The sequence below is a fragment of the Oncorhynchus kisutch genome, linkage group LG24, assembly GCF_002021735.2.
Source record: "Oncorhynchus kisutch isolate 150728-3 linkage group LG24, Okis_V2, whole genome shotgun sequence".
NCBI classification, from domain to species: Eukaryota; Metazoa; Chordata; class Actinopteri; order Salmoniformes; family Salmonidae; genus Oncorhynchus; species Oncorhynchus kisutch.
In genome coordinates, this window is record NC_034197.2 from 12,412,195 (window position 1) to 12,428,269 (window position 16,075).

The 16,075-nt window shown below is 41.6% G+C and overlaps 1 protein-coding gene and 1 pseudogene across 1 annotated transcript; both read left to right on the forward strand.

Annotated features, from left to right (window-relative positions):
• The first annotated feature begins 2,648 nt into the window (after window positions 1-2,648).
• Window positions 2,649-7,315, forward strand: LOC109869325 (cytidine deaminase). Its single transcript, XM_020459402.2, has 4 exons — window positions 2,649-2,994; window positions 4,540-4,651; window positions 4,971-5,028; window positions 5,726-7,315. Exons 1-4 carry the CDS (start codon window positions 2,793-2,795, stop codon window positions 5,864-5,866), a joined length of 513 nt encoding a protein of 170 aa, XP_020314991.1. The 5' UTR covers window positions 2,649-2,792; the 3' UTR covers window positions 5,867-7,315.
• A 94-nt stretch (window positions 7,316-7,409) lies between these two features.
• On the forward strand, window positions 7,410-15,817 carry LOC109869686 (serine/threonine-protein kinase PINK1, mitochondrial-like; annotated as a pseudogene).
• The last annotated feature ends 258 nt before the right edge of the window (window positions 15,818-16,075 follow it).

The window sequence follows — 16,075 nt, forward strand, 5'->3', positions numbered from 1 at the left end:
TGAGCGGCTAGGGCATCACCCGTATCTACAGCTACTACCTGTCCCCTGTGCTGTGGATGTGTAGACCTCACTGCCGCTACTACTACTACTACTGCTGCTATTGCTACTACTGCTACGTCTGCTGCTACTGGAGGACCACAGACAACATGATATGCGGTAGGACCCACTTTGGTGGCAAGGACTCCTGTCAGGTAAAGCCTAATCTCGGCACCCAGAACCAAATCCTTTAACATCTGTCACAAGAGCCTAGGTATAAACTGGTGAATAATAGGGTGTGGCCCTTAAAAACTGGGCCAGAGCCAATGGGGATATATACTGTTTGGATTAGGGAAATGTATGTGTTCAGACAAGGGAAATCAGATAGTGGTCTCCAGGTCATAGGATATGCTTTGATCTCTTAATTATAAAATAATTATATGAATGTATTAAACTTACAAGCAAAAACTAAAGCAGGAAGTACCAGTGGCTCGCTCAATACGGAAGTGGTCATGACGCGGATGCTACACTACAAGACTGTTTTGCTAGCACAGACTGGAATATGTTCCTGGCATTTATCCAATGGCATTGAGGAATACATCACCTCAGTCAACGGCTTCATCAATAAGTGCATCGATGACGTCGTCCCCACAGTGACTGTATGTACATATTCCAACCAGAAGCCATGGATTACAGGCAACATCCGCATCGAGCTTTAGGCTAGAGCTGCCGCTTTCAAGGAGCGGGAGACTAATCCGGACGCTTATAAGAAATCCTGCTATGCCCTCAGACAAACCATCAAACAAGCAAAGTGTCAATACAGGATTAAGATTGAATCCTACAACACCGGCTCTGACGCTCGTCGGATGTGGCAGGGCTTGAAAACTATTACAGACTACAAAGGGAAACCCAGACGCGAGCTGCCCAGTGACGCGAGCCTACCAGACGAGCTAAATGCCTTTTTTTATGCTCGCTTCGAGGCAAACAACACTGAAGCATGCACGAGAGCACCAGCTGTTCTGGATGACTCTGTGATAACGCTCTCGGTAGCTGTTGTGAACAAAACCTTTAAACAGGTCAACATTCACAAAGCCGCTGGGCCAGACAGATTACCAAGAAGTGTCCTCAAAGCATGCACGGACCAACTGTCAAGTGTCTTCACTGACATTTTCAACCTCTCCCTGACTGAGTCTGAAAATACCTACATGTTTCAAGCAGACAACCACAGTCCCTTTGCCCAAAGAAGCAAAGGTAACCTACCTAAATGATTACCGCCCGTGGCACTCACGTCGGTGGCCATGAAGTGCTTTGAAAGGCTGGTCATGGCTCACATCAACAGCATCCTCCCGGAAACCCTAGGCCCACTCCAATTCGCATAACGGCCCAATAGATCCACAGATGATGCAATCTCAATCGCACTCCACACCGCCCTTTCTCACCTGGACAAAAGGAACACCTACTGTATGTGAGAATTCCGTTCATCGACTACAGCTCAGCGTTCAACACCATAGTGCCCACGAAGCTCATCACTAAGATAAGGACTCTGGAACTAAACACCTCTCTCTGCAACTGGATCCTGGATTTCCTGATGGGCCGCCCCCAGGTGGTAAGAGTAGGCAACAATACGTCTGCCACGCTGATCCTTAACACTGGGGCCCCTCAGGGGTGTGTACTTAGTCCCCTCCTGTATTCCCTGTTCACCCACGACTGCGTGGCCAAACACGACTCCAACACCATCATTAAGTTTGCTGACTACACAACAGTGGTAGGCCTGATCACCGACAACGATGAGATGGCCTATAGGGAGGAGGTCAGAGAACTGGCAGTGTGGTGCCAGGACAACAACCTCTCCCTCAATGTGAGCAAGACAAAGGAGCTGATCGTGGACTACAGGAAAAGGCGGGCCGAACAGGCCCCCGTTAACATCGACAGGGCTTTAGTGGAGCAGGTCGAGAGTTTCAAGTTCCTTGGTGTCCACATCACCAATGAACTATCATGGTCCAAACATACCAAGACAGTCGTGAAGAGGGCACGGGAAAAAAAATCCCCCTCAGGAGACTGAAAACATTTTGCATGGGCCCCCAGATCCTCAAAAGGTTCTACAACTGCACCATCGAGAGCATCCTGACCAGTTGCATCACCGCCTGGTATGGCAACTGCTCAGCATCTGACCGTAAGGCGCTACAGAGGGTAGTACCCAATATATCACTGGGGCCAAGCTTCCTGCCATCCAGGACCTATATAATAGGTGTGTCAGAGGAAAGCCCATAAAATTGTCAGACCCCAGTCACCCAAGTTATAGACTGTTTTCTCTGCTACCGCATGGCAAGCGGTACCCGAGCGCCAAGTCTAGGACCAAAAGGCTCCTCAACAGCTTCTACCCCCAAGCCATTAAACTCTACCCCTGCACACTGACTTGGTAGCGGTGCCCCCTGTATATAGCCTCGTTATTGTTATTCTTATTGTGTTACTTTTTATTATAACTTTTTATTTTAGCCTTCTTGGTAAATATTTTCATCTTGAACTGCACTGTTGGTTAAGGGCTTGTAAGTAAGCACTACACTTGTTGTACAAAGTCTACACTTGTTGTATTCGGCACATGTGGCAAATAAGGTTTGATTTGATTTGAAACTATGTCTTTACAGATATCGTAGGCACCAAACACACAGCACCACTTCATGTGGCTCTTAAAAACCTGCTTTTATATCTACAGCTGTCAATCAATCCACTCTCTATTTCTACCTCTTAACTCTCTCTCTCAACACACTCTCACACGGACACAGATACAACACAGACACTGACAAGAAAGTGTTGTTATGACAGACCTCAGGATCAATGAGCTCAGGGTCGACGAAGCAGACACAGAAGCCAGCAATCACTCGAGTGAAGAAGAGAATGAGGATTGGATTAAACCTCTTATTTACCAGTCCCAGGGGGCCAAAGAGTTTGCCTACTGTCCCTACAGCAAGTTCCGGGTGGGGGCAGCCCTGTTGGCACATGATGGAACCGTTTTTACAGGTGAGGGGCTTACAAATAATATAATAATAATAAAACATGGGTTGGGGGCTGATAAAATGGATCCATTGATTTATTTGGTACAGTATGTTGTGTATTTAACTCTTCAGATTGCTTGAATAAAGCCCAACAGCGCAGTCACGACTGCTTATATCATTGTTATGAACAATGAATTAGAAGATGTGCCTTCTGTATAGGAATGGAATTACTAAAAGGAGAATAATAAGTTATAAAGTTTCTTGTTGTCAGAGTGGCTGGTCTGGCCACCATCAGTGGATACAAACAGCATTTTCCAGATTCAATATTGGTAAAACATGTTTGCGATCAAAAACTCCTGTGCCTGTTGAACTACTGCACAGACAGAATATTGTTCTTTTTAATGTTTCGGCTGGTCGAGACTAACTTGTTGTATAGTTTTCTGTTTCATTTTTAAAAATATTTTTGACACATTTAGCGTTTAGATTGTTTAGACGTTCCTACTTTTTGACCCCAAAAAAGTATTTAGGTGTTTCATTAGATTCATTTCTCACAATGTTGACTATTGTGCAGGTTGGTCAGTGGTGCCAATGTTTTGATTTCACTGTGCACTTAGTAATTATTAGTATTGATACAATGACATTGGTTGTTAAGACCAAGGCAATGTTACATTTGTTGCATTCATTGGCACTGCAATGTTAAGTGATTGCAATGCAAGTCCTCAGTAGAGTAAAGGCTTGGTAAAAGTCAAACATCTTGTCCACTGTGGACACAGACTTTATTCTCTTTACTTAAATGTAAGAATCCCTCCTCGTGTATATTTTGCACTGAAGGCTTTCTACAGAACTAATTATTCTAATCTATTCCCCCAAAAATTTTAAGTAGGTCTAAACCTTGTTTTAATACTGTTTTTTTAAATCCTGTTTTGCTTCTGAATGATATAACAATGGCCTGGTCGAGACTAACTTGTCGTATAGTTTTCTGTTTCATTTAAAATATATATTTTTGACACATTAGCATTTAGATTGTTTATGGTTAATCCTGTCAGAGAGGGGTGGGTCAGGTGAGGCAGGTAGCCTAGCGGTTAACAGCAACGGGCCAGTAACCGAAAGGTCGAAAGGTGAAAATCTGTCTATGTGCCCTTGAGCAAAGCACTTAACCCTAACTGCTCCTGTAAGTCGCTTATTGCTGGACAAGAGCGTCTGCTAAATGACTAAAATGTCAACGTAAAAAAATTATATATATATGCCTGTACGACTAGTCCAGAGATGTACAAATATACAGAATATCTACATTCCTGATTATTTACATTCCTGTTTAGTGCAGGTCATACAATATGGAAAAGTCAATAACAATATATGACAGTCAGACTGCCCTCAGCAGCATCACATCTAACCCTCTAAGTGTTATCTGAATCAAGAATGATCATTGAGATTCATTAAAGTACTTTTATAGTGTTGTTAAGGATGAAGACATGTGTTCTGTATTTGATTTGATACCATTCAAGAGATTCCGGGAGCTCTTACGAACACAGAAAACATTAACTAAAGCATCCTCCTTATTTCTTAACAGGATGCAATGTAGAAAATGCAAGCTACAATCTTGGTCTCTGTGCAGAGAGAACAACTATTGCAAAAGCTGTTTCCGAGGGATACAGACGTTTCAAGACTATTGCCATTGCCAGGTGCAGTATTCCTGAACTTTGCCTTGTTTCCGAGTAAACAACAGTTGATCCAAAATAATTATTGATTCAGTTATATATCGTCCCATTGAGTTCATCAGACTACATAACACTTTTACATGAAATTGTTTGAGTTCACTGGGTTCTGCTGCCCGTCAGAGTGTGTAGATGGTTAAAACATTCTACTCCTATGAGGTGATCTCCCTGAAGTGTTTAAATACTACTACACTGTATTATTGTCAACATAAAATATTGGTTAACAACACAGTACTGAAAATCACCACTGCGGGTAATGTTGCTAATGATATGATTGATTTTCTAGTGACCTGGAAGACCAGTTCATCTCACCATGTGGAGGTTGCAGACAGTTCATGCGAGAGGTAAGTCGATTATTTATACAACTTGGATTTGTCAATGATCTGTGAATGATCGCATGGTAAAAAACAATTTTATGCAATCACTTTTTGACAGCACCCCCTTTTGATTTGAACAAAACATTCCATAGATATTTGCTCGTTGTAGAAGTGCTCAGAAAGTGACTTTCTGGAGCTGAATGTCGAAACATTCAAGAGATGAAGGTACTAGAAGTTCACCTATTTTGCATACCCACCATACCATGACTCATCCATGTCTTCATCACCACTGGAAAAGATCAACGTTTGAGATTGTTCTCATTTAAAAGCTTACAAACAGAGTTGTAAAACTATTTTATCATTTTGATTTAAAAAAATATATATATATTATTTTTTTAATGTCAAGAAATTGTAAAATAGTTTGACAACGCTGTTTGTAAACTTTTAAATGATTTCAAACTCAACCATTTATCTTTTCCAGTAATGAAGACATGGATGTCTCATGGTATGGTGGGGTATGCAAAATGCGTCAACTTTGAACCCATTTATTTTCTGAATGTTTATTCAAACGGAAAGGGAATGGGAAAGACTGCATTGAGAATGGATCCAAGGTCTAATCCAGGAAACCTACATCTACTGTGGATTTAAAATTAATGGAACAGCACAAAGCCATCCAACTATAATGGAACAACCTCAAGTAATCCAACTAACTTTTCCCTTGTAGTTTGGTGATCAGTGGTCCGTGTACCTATCCAAGCCTGATGGGTCTTATGTGGAAATGACTGTAGGAGAGCTGCTTCCTGTGTCATTTGGACCTGAAGACCTGAAGAAAAAGACCATGTTGACTACACAGAATGGGTCATAATAGTATTCACAAGACAAGAGGAAAAACAGGAATCATTCATAACAGCATTACAAGTCCATGAAATGTCAATAACCCCTAGCCACATACATGAAGAATGTTAGACTTCCAATAAGACTACTAGACAATTTATTAGTATTAGATAATGCCAGTGGATATTGACTTGTGTCTCAGATATTAGGAAAATGCCTCAATGTGTTTTCTAACAAGTGTTGGAAATACAGTAGATCACATCAAATTATATTTGGCTACACAGCTCACATTCACATTACTATTTGCATGTGTATGATTAGAAGTGATTGAAGTATCAATGTTAAAAATACTTGATGTATTACTCAAAAATATTAAAGTGCTTTAGGACAATTGAGTAAAGTTTAAATCGTTTTTAGGCCTATTTGCATAATTTGCTGACGCCGGTAAAATTGTAATTGTCGCACTTTCAATTGTCTCTTTAATTCTAAAACAGGTCAAGTAACAAAATAACATTCGGTGACTGTAACAAGGATGCCTCTGTATGTTCTAGTTTGTTTACATAACGATTTGTCCTTGTGGATCTTATGAACGACGAGGACTGATGGAGAAAGTATAAAACTTGCTTTATTGGTAAAGCATGTCTGTAAAACATGCCATCAGCAGTGGGGTTGAGTTGGAACGGTCAGTTTTCCAGTTAGGTTACTAACAGCAAAGTTCCAAGGTGAGTGTCTTTGTGTAGGACAACCAGTCCACACCGTTCAGCCTCAAACTTTCCTACCTGTTCGGTACCGATATTACCACACGTTGTTGAGTGATATTGCTACACAGCTGCAGTCCGGTGGATTCAGGAGGTTTGGAGAGCAACGGTTTGCCAAGAAATAAAGTGGTGCTTTTGGTCTGGGGCGGGTTTGATTCAACGACAAATGTAGTGCTGTGACATGCCAGGAAATCCAGGTAAATAACAACATGGCTTTAGGCAGCAAATATATACAATAAAAATAGCTGTAGTTAGTTATAGACCTAGCTCCGTAGTAAGATCACTGCAATGGATCGAACACTGGAGTTAAGTCTTAGCTAGGCAGCAAGTTGATTAACTAGCAGATTTGAGGTCATACTAAATGTCATACTTTCTTTTGATAGTTCAGAAATGGTAGATATAACTTGTAGATCAACTTGTAGCTATAAAAAAAGATTGCCTAGTCATAACATATCTGTCCCAGCTGTCTGAAAGGCGTTATTAGATACTGTTTGGCGTAGAAGATCATTTTCGGCCAACATTATTAACTTAACATTATTAACTGGACAGAGTAATGGTCTGGCAATATTTTTAATAGCTACAAGTTGATCTACAAGCAGTGGAGACCCATCATTTTGGCTGGACCACCTGTTATGAATCCCACATTTATTTGGGCTTGCCTGTTTTGCATGTTATTTTGGCATTAATATGTGTCACATATCAGTTTGCAAACAATGTAAAAATATATATGTATATATATATATATAACATTGAGTTAATAAAGCCACATACAAACATTGTCTCTTTTTTTTGTTTTCTTGAGTAAGGCACTCCAAAATGCAGGTGTTTCAGCCTAGAACAGTGCTTCCTGTGATGGTGGGGAAAGCCAGCAGAAAATACGGAGTGTTGCACCGTGATTGGCTCAGTGTTCTGTCACTCATGGGGATTATGTCACCGCCAAGTCTAAGGGTAGCGCTCTAAAATTCTAGCCCCTTGGGTGCTGCCATAGAGTTACATTAGAAATGTCCATCCAAGAAGGTTCAAGGTCATTGGTGACAGAAAAAAGGATGTCCCCTATGTTGAACATAATAAATGGCTCTCTATCCACCAGATGTGTATCAAACTCACTAAAAGTGGCAGTAATAAAGCCTCTCTTGAAAAGCCAAACCTTGACCCAGAAAATATGAAAAACTATCGGCCTATATCGAATCTCCCATTTCTTAAAAAAAAAAATGGAAAAAGCTGTTGCGTAGCAACCCACTGCATTCCTGGAGAGAAACAATGTATATGAAACGCTTCAGTCTGGTTTTAGACCCCATCATAGCACTGAGACTGCACTTGTGAAGGTGGTAAATGACCTTTTAATGGCGTCAGACCGAGGCTCTGTATCTGTCCTCGTGCTCCTAGACAGGGCTGCTTTTGATACCATCGATCACCACATTCTTTTGGAGAGATTGGAAACCCAAATTGGTTATTATTTGACCATGTTGGTCATCTATGAACATTTGAACATCTTGGCCATGTTCTGTTATAATCTCCACCCGGCACAGCAAGAAGAGGACTGGCCACCCCTCATAGCCTGGTTCCTGGTTTCTTCCTAGGTTCTGGCCTTTCTAGGGAGTTTTTCCTAGCCACCGTGCTTCTACACCTGCATTGCTTGCTGTTTAGGGTTTTAGGCTGGGTTTCTGTACAGCACTTTGTGACATCAGCTGATGTAAGAAGGGCTTTGTAAATAAATTTGATTGATTGACTGATGTCAAATCACGTTACAGTGCCTTGCGAAAGTATTCGGCCCCCTTCAACTTTGCGACCTTCTGCCACATTTCAGGCTTCAAACATAAAGATATAAAACTGTATTTTTTTGTGAAGAATCAACAACAAGTGGGACACAATCATGAAGTGGAACGACATTTATTGGATATTTCAAACTTTTTTAACAAATCAAAAACTGAAAAATTGGGCGTGCAAAATTATTCAGCCCCCTTAAGTTAATACTTTGTAGCGCCACCTTACAGCTGTAAGTCGCTTGGGGTATGTCTCTATCAGTTTTGCACATCGAGAGATGCAAAACAGCTTGCAAAACAGCTCGAGCTCAGTGAGGTTGGATGGAGAGCATTTGTGAACAGCAGTTTTCAGTTCTTTCCACAGATTCTCGATTGGATTCAGGTCTGGACTTTGACTTGGCCATTCTAACACCTGGATATGTTTATTTTTGAACCATTCCATTGTAGATTTTGCTTTATGTTTTGGATCATTGTCTTGTTGGAAGACAAATCTCAGGTCTCAGGTCTCAATCTCAATCTCAATCTCAGGTCTTTTGCAGACTCCATCAGGTTTTCTTCCAGAATGGTCCTGTATTTGGCTCCATCCATCTTCCCATCAATTTTAACCATCTTCCCTGTCCCTGCTGAAGAAAAGCAGGCCCAAACCATGATGCTGCCACCACCATGTTTTACAGTGGGGATGGGGTGTTCAGGGTGATGAGCTGTGTTGCTTTTACACCAAACATAACGTTTTGCATTGTTGCCAAAAAGTTCAATTTTGGTTTCATCTGACCAGAGCACCTTCTTCCACATGTTTGGTGTGTCTCCCAGGTGGCTTGTGGCAAACTTTAAACAACACTTTTTATGGATATCTTTAAGAAATGGCTTTCTTCTTGCCACTCTTCCATAAAGGCCAGATTTGTGCAATATACAACTGATTGTTGTCCTATGGACAGAGTCTCCCACCTCAGCTGTAGATCTCTGCAGTTCATCCAGAGTGATCATGGGCCTCTTGGCTGCATCTCTGATCAGTCTTCTGTAGATTCTTGGTAGATTTGCAGTGGTCTGATACTCCTTCCATTTCAATATTATCGCTTGCACAGTGCTCCTTGGGATGTTTAAAGCTTGGGAAATCTTTTTGTATCCAAATCTGGCTTTAAACGTCTTCACAACAGTATCTCGGACCTGCCTGGTGTGTTCCTTGTTCTTCATGATGCTCTCTGCGCTTTTAACGGACCTCTGAGACTATCACAGTGCAGGTGCATTTATACGGAGACTTGATTACACACAGGTGGATTGTATTTATCATCATTAGTCATTTAGGTCAACATTGGATCATTCAGAGATCCTCACTGAACATCTGGAGAGAGTTTGCTGCACTGAAAGTAAAGGGGCTGAATAATTTTGCACGCCCAATTTTTCAGTTTTTGATTTGTTAAAAAAGTTTGAAATATCCAATAAATGTCCTTCCACTTCATGATTGTGTCCCACTTGTTGTTGATTCTTCACAAAAAAATACAGTTTTATATCTTTATGTTTGAAGCCTGAAATGTGGCAAAAGGTTGCAAAGTTCAAGGGGGCCGAATACTTTCGCAAGGCACTGTATATCTATAGTAGCTTTGATTGGACTGTCAACATCATACCTTCAAAATCTTAGCTAGCAGTCATCATCATGAATCAAGTAGACAATCTACTGGCAAATCCTTTTTAATCCTTGTCATATGAAGAGAAATAATGCGGAGAAATTATAGATAAAATGTTTCGGTGCTCATCGGCCATTGGACATAAACATTACAAAACAAGTTAGAAATCGCAAGTTCAGCAATGAGTGATTTGGAAGGAATCAGTGGCTAACTGCAAGCATTTCAAAGTAATCATTAGCCTGCTATTCAGTGGAGTGGCTGTGGCTATTGTCCCAAGTCTAAGATTAAGGGTATTTTTTCCTAGTTTTTTTCCTAGTTCAACGTTGGATATGTTGTCAATGAAGCATGATTTGTGCAGCGCTCAAAACAACTGCTAACTCGGAACTGCAAAATCTGACTAGTGAGTTCAAGACAACTGGGCTACGACTGGGAAAATACATTTTGAACTTTCTTCCAACTTGGAATTGTAAGTTGTGAACTCGGGCCTCTTTCTAGAGCTACGACCTCAACATCACTGAAATCATCATGATTCAACCTTTTTTTCCCCCGAGTTCCCAGTTGTCTTGAAGCACCATAAATCCAGAAAATGCCAGACTTTGATGACAGAAGTTGCCCACAAAGGACCACCGCGCCACCCTCCTTTTCAAGTGTGCACAGCACAACAAGGTGAGTCCAAAAATGTATTGTATGCTGCTGCATAAATTATGTAATATGCCAAGGAGATATGTATACTGTAGCTGAGAAAGTAATACTAAGTGTATGTAAGCTGTTAGTAGACCATGTGCCTCACCCTAATAATTTGGTCTATTTTCACCTACTGATCTGACTTGGTGGTGCACATGTAGCCTATAGCCTGTTTTTGAGAAATGTATCCTATGGATCTGACTTGGTGTACAAGGAGAATACTGTAAGAACCGTCCATGTTCTGAATTCTGTCGCCGTACATTTCAAAAGTGCTGAACAAATTGTATTTTTTTTCACATTTATTTAACCAGGTAGGCTAGTTGAGAACAAGTTCTCATTACAAGTGCGACCTGGCCAAAATAAAGCATAGCAGTGTGAACAGACAGCAACACAGAGTTACACATGGAGTAAACAATAAACAAGTCAATAACACAGTAGAAAAAAAGAAGGGAAAAAATAGTCTATATACATTGTGTGCAAAAGGCATAAGGAGTTAGGTGAATAATTACAATTTAGCAGATTAACACTGGAGTGATAAATGATCAGATGGTCAAAAAATAGTTGCATTGACTACGTTCGTCCTAGTTCGCTCATTAATGTCTTAATCTAAATTGCGGATTGCCTCTTATCCGCTTGTCGTCCCCTTATGCCATAGTTTGTACATCTCAATTGTCAGTAGAAATTTCTTCACATTTCTTTAAGCAAGTCAGCCATATCAGCTATGTTTTTTTCAAAGGCAGTAAATGAGGCTGAATGAACTGTTTCGCTGTCAGACAAGGCTCTGCTGAAAGCAAGGTGTGCAGTGGTATAGTGCTATTAATGTATTGTTCAGTGTTGTGTTGTGTAGTGGCTTTGATGGCATGCATCCCACTTTTTTTGCCCCACCAAGATTTACATGCTAAAATTGTCACAGTCTATAAGTTCTATCTACAATTTCCCGAACTACCAAAAGGAAGTACGACATGTAGTACAATAAAATAATAATAAAATTGTCAAAATAATTTTTGTTTATTTAATTGCACAGCCATATTCAGATATCATGAACTTCATGGATAAAAAAAAGGAGTGGTAGAAGAAATATGGGGGAAACTCTGTATAGCCTGTTCTTACAACAAGTAAGGACAGATTATTGGGGCACATGGAGTGTGTGTTACTTTTGGTTTTCAAATATTACTGTAGAATACTGGCTATATTCAGCATGCAATTGGCATAGTAATACGATTGTATTCCCTGTTCCCCTGCAGGCTGGTTCATCAAGCAAGGCTATTCTGAGAACCATGTCCCAGGAGCTGATCCCTGCAGGCCCTCTCACCAGGCAACAGGAAAAAGAGGAACAGATTGCATTAAACGGGTTAGTAACAGCAATCAGTCACAGCATCAACTTACTTTCAATAGACACAGAATAGCCCAACATATTTTGAGATTGTCTCTCGAAAGATTGACTGAACATAAAACTGAGTTTTGGCATGCAATCAAGAGTGCCTTTCAAGTTGATTTCTATTGACTGAACAGCTGTTGGTTAGTTTTGCAGGTATTTTGGGGACGTGTCTGCCCAACCCAATGTGATCAGGGTGTACCGGCCAATCACAGCGGATGTACCCCTTCTACCCGGTGCCCAGGAGGAGTACCCAGATGTCCTGCCAGACTCAACCCTGAGAGCCTGGGCAACAGCCGTACTCTGCTCCTGGTCATGAAGAAGTAAGGATCATTCTCCTCCATCCATCCTCCAGCTTTATCTCAATCTCTTGGGGTCTGTTTCCCAGCCCCAGATGAAGCCAACTTTTGGACTAAAAAGCATTTGTTTTTTTAGTCCAGGATTAGGCTTAATCTGTGTCCGGGAAACCGGCCCATTATGTATTATGTCTAGATTCGTCCAACTCTATATTCACCCCAGAGTATACTGATCTAACCTCTCCTCCCCCTGTTTCCATAGTTACCCGTACACCCTGCGTCAGTGCCTGGAGGTGAACGTGCCCAGCAGGAGAGAGGGCTCTCTGATGGTGCGGCAGCTGCTGGACCTCTTCCTCATTTCAACCAACATTGAGTAATCGTATTGTTATTTAATATCTTTATTGTGCAGATGGTTGCCCCCAGCTGGTTATCACTGACTGTGGCTGCTGCTTGGCTCAGAAAGACTCTAGTCTACAGCTGCCCTTCAACTCTATATGGGTGAACAAATATGGCAACTCCTGCCTGATGGCACCTAAGGTAATCATCCTCAGAGAAATACAATAACACAACCTGAACATTCAAAACAACCAGCCCTTCTATTAGGGCTATCCCTTACTAAATAAAATCTTCGACGACCGAGATACATCTGTTCTTTTGACCAATCGATTGGTTGAAATTTTAAAAGGTGCAGTTTTCCTTATACAGACACACCCTATGTGTTTTATTAAAATCAACTATATGTAGGCTATTGAGCTTGTCTTATGCTTTAAGAACACTGTGATCAAATGACTCAAATGACTCAAAAGGGAGCCAGGAGGACCTCCCTAGTGGTGCAGCGGTCTAAGGCACTACATCGTCGTGCTTAAGGCGTCACTACAGAACTGGGTTCGATCCCAGGCTGCGTTACAGACGGCCTTGACCGAGAGACCGGTTTGGCGGCGCACAATTTTCCCAGCGTCGTCCGGCGTTAGAGAAGGGTTTGGCCGGCCGGGATGTCCTTGTTCCATCGCGTTCTAGCGACTCCTTGTGGCAGGCTGGGCGCCTAAAAGCTGACTTCGGTTCCCTGTTGTACAGTTTTCCTCCGACACATTGGTCCAGGTGGCTTCCGTGTTAAGAGGACAGGTGTTAAGAGGCGTGGTTTGGCGGGTCATGTTTCGGAAGACGCATGACTCGACCTTTGCCTCCTGAGCGCTTTGAGGAGTTGCACCGATGAGACAAGATCGAAATTGTGGGGTAAAATACAAAAATTAAATAATATTAATATCGTATAAATCACAATGGCTACGCATGGCATGTCTGCAAGGAACGTGAAACATTGTATCAACTAACAACTTGGTCCGGCCTGAAGCTGGCACTAGCAAACTTGCAACATTGTATAAAATATTCTTGGCCCCCCGAGTTTCCTGTGCCAGTGAGCTCCAGGCAGACACAGCTGTAAACTATTTGTGCAAATGATAAGAAGTAATCAGGTAGGCCTACTTTATTACGTTTCCACCGGACCAGAGCATGATATCCCCCCCCCCCCCTTCACGCGAGGAGTTATCGAAAGAGAAACGTTGAGGAACTGTTGTCATTCTCAATATATGTAAAACCACCTGCTGTTTGAGGTGAAGAAAAAAATGACTTCATATTTCTCAATCAGATCCCCAAATGGCTACATTTATAGGCCTACATTTGCGTGCAGGCCAGTTAGCCTAGGCCTAATTCTATGCACAATCAGGTGTACTTCCTTACTCAACATTGACAGGAGCGCTACAAACAAAACTCGTAAATGGAATTAAATAAACCAAAACGCATTCCTCACAAGCGTAGCCTAGGTTGTACGGTCCGCAAACACCGTGTCCACTCTGACAATGAGAATGGTAAAATACTGTAATAATAATATGTTGAATCCATAAACAGAAACTCTAGTACCCAAACAGACATTGTAGATTAGAACTGTAAACGTACTACTGGTGATACTGGTGTGTCATCCCCGTCACCTTCGCAATGGATTAGTCCACTGAGACAGGCGTGAATCAGACAGGTGTCCGTGTGCCATAAAAATAAAATAAAAACATACTGTATATTTGCGACTGCTCGACTAAAAACATCTCAGTCGACCAACAGCATATCGACCAGTCGACTAAATGGGTTCAGCCATACCTTCTATAAACCCTTTCTATCTATCCATTTTTTAAGCAAACTTCGATTGTTCTACCAGGAGTTGCTGAACATCTTTTCATCTTTGCTCTCTCCAAAGGTGGCCACTGCAGTTCCAAGCCAGGGAGTGGTAATCAATTACAGCAAGGCAGATGCCAGGGCTGTCAGTGCCATTTCCTATGAGATATTTGGCCAGGCCAACCTGTTCTATGGAACAGGGGGCCTGGCTAGCAGGTGTTTCCAGGAGAAGCAGCTCCCTGCCCTACCTGCCAGTGTGCTGACATGCAGCTCGGGGCGGCAGGTAGCCTAGTGGTAAGAGCATTGGGTCAGTAACTGAAAGGTTGCTAGATCAAATCCCCGAGCTGACAAGGTAACAATCTGTCGTTCTTCCTCTAGTCAGTTCCCCAGTAGGCTGTCATTGTAAATAAGAATTAGTTCTTAACTGACTTGCCTAGATAAATAAAGAACATTTTTAAAAATATATATAATTCCTTCATGCGAAGGAACCCCAATAAGGTAGGAGTCTAATTAGGATTTTCAAACCTTTACTTCATTGAAGGGTATGCAAGGTATTAAAGATTAATTCAGTATTCCGTTCAGTAAATAAGGGCTTGGTGCTTAGTATGCAAATCCATTACATTATCAGAGGTATCAGAGATATGCCCTGAATCCAAGACTCATATTATGCTCATATCGTTGTTTCTCTCAGCAGTGCCCCAGTGCCAGAGTGGCTGCCAACATGCTGCATCTCAGCCTCTGTGGAAGGCGGGCCCTGGCCAATCAGGACAGCGCTGGTATGAAGACGTTAGCTGATTGGCTGCTGTGCCAGTCTGCCATGGTGCTCCTGAGAGGCTGCAGGCCCAGTGGGAGCTTGGAAGAGGCAGAGCTACAGTACAGACGTGCTTCGTGTCCAACGTGGACCTGGAAGACCTCAGGTTGTGGTGGAAATAGAAAAGTCACTCTGTGAAGTTGTGGGAACCCACCAATATAAAATCATTGAATTTACCTGAAAAAGGAAAATAATAATAATGTCAAAATAGTTTCTCTCCCCATTCCCACCCATGTGTGTAGAACTTTCAGGAAACAAATACAGTGCGCTCAAAAAGTATTGGGACAGTGACACATTTTTTGTTGTTTTAGCTCTGTACTCCACCACTTTGGTTTTGAAATGATACAATGACTGTAAGGTTAAAGACTGTCAGCTTTAATTTGAGGGTATTTTCATGCATATCGGGGTAAACTGTTTTGAAATTACAGCACTTTTTGTACATAGAACCCCCATTTTAGGGGAGCAAAAGTAACGAGACAAATTCACTTTTGTATTAAAGTAGTAAAAAGTTGAGTATTTGATCCCATATTCATAGCGCGCAATGACTACATCAAGCTTGTGACTCTACAACTTGTTGGATGCATTTGCTGTTTGTTTTGGTGGTTTCAGATTATATTGTACCCAATAGAAATGAATGGTAAATAACATATTGTGCCATTTTGGAGTCACTTTTATTGTAAATAAGAATAGAATATGTTTCTAAACACTTTCACATTAAATGTGGATGCTACCATGGTTACCGATAATTCTGAATGAATCATGAATAATGAT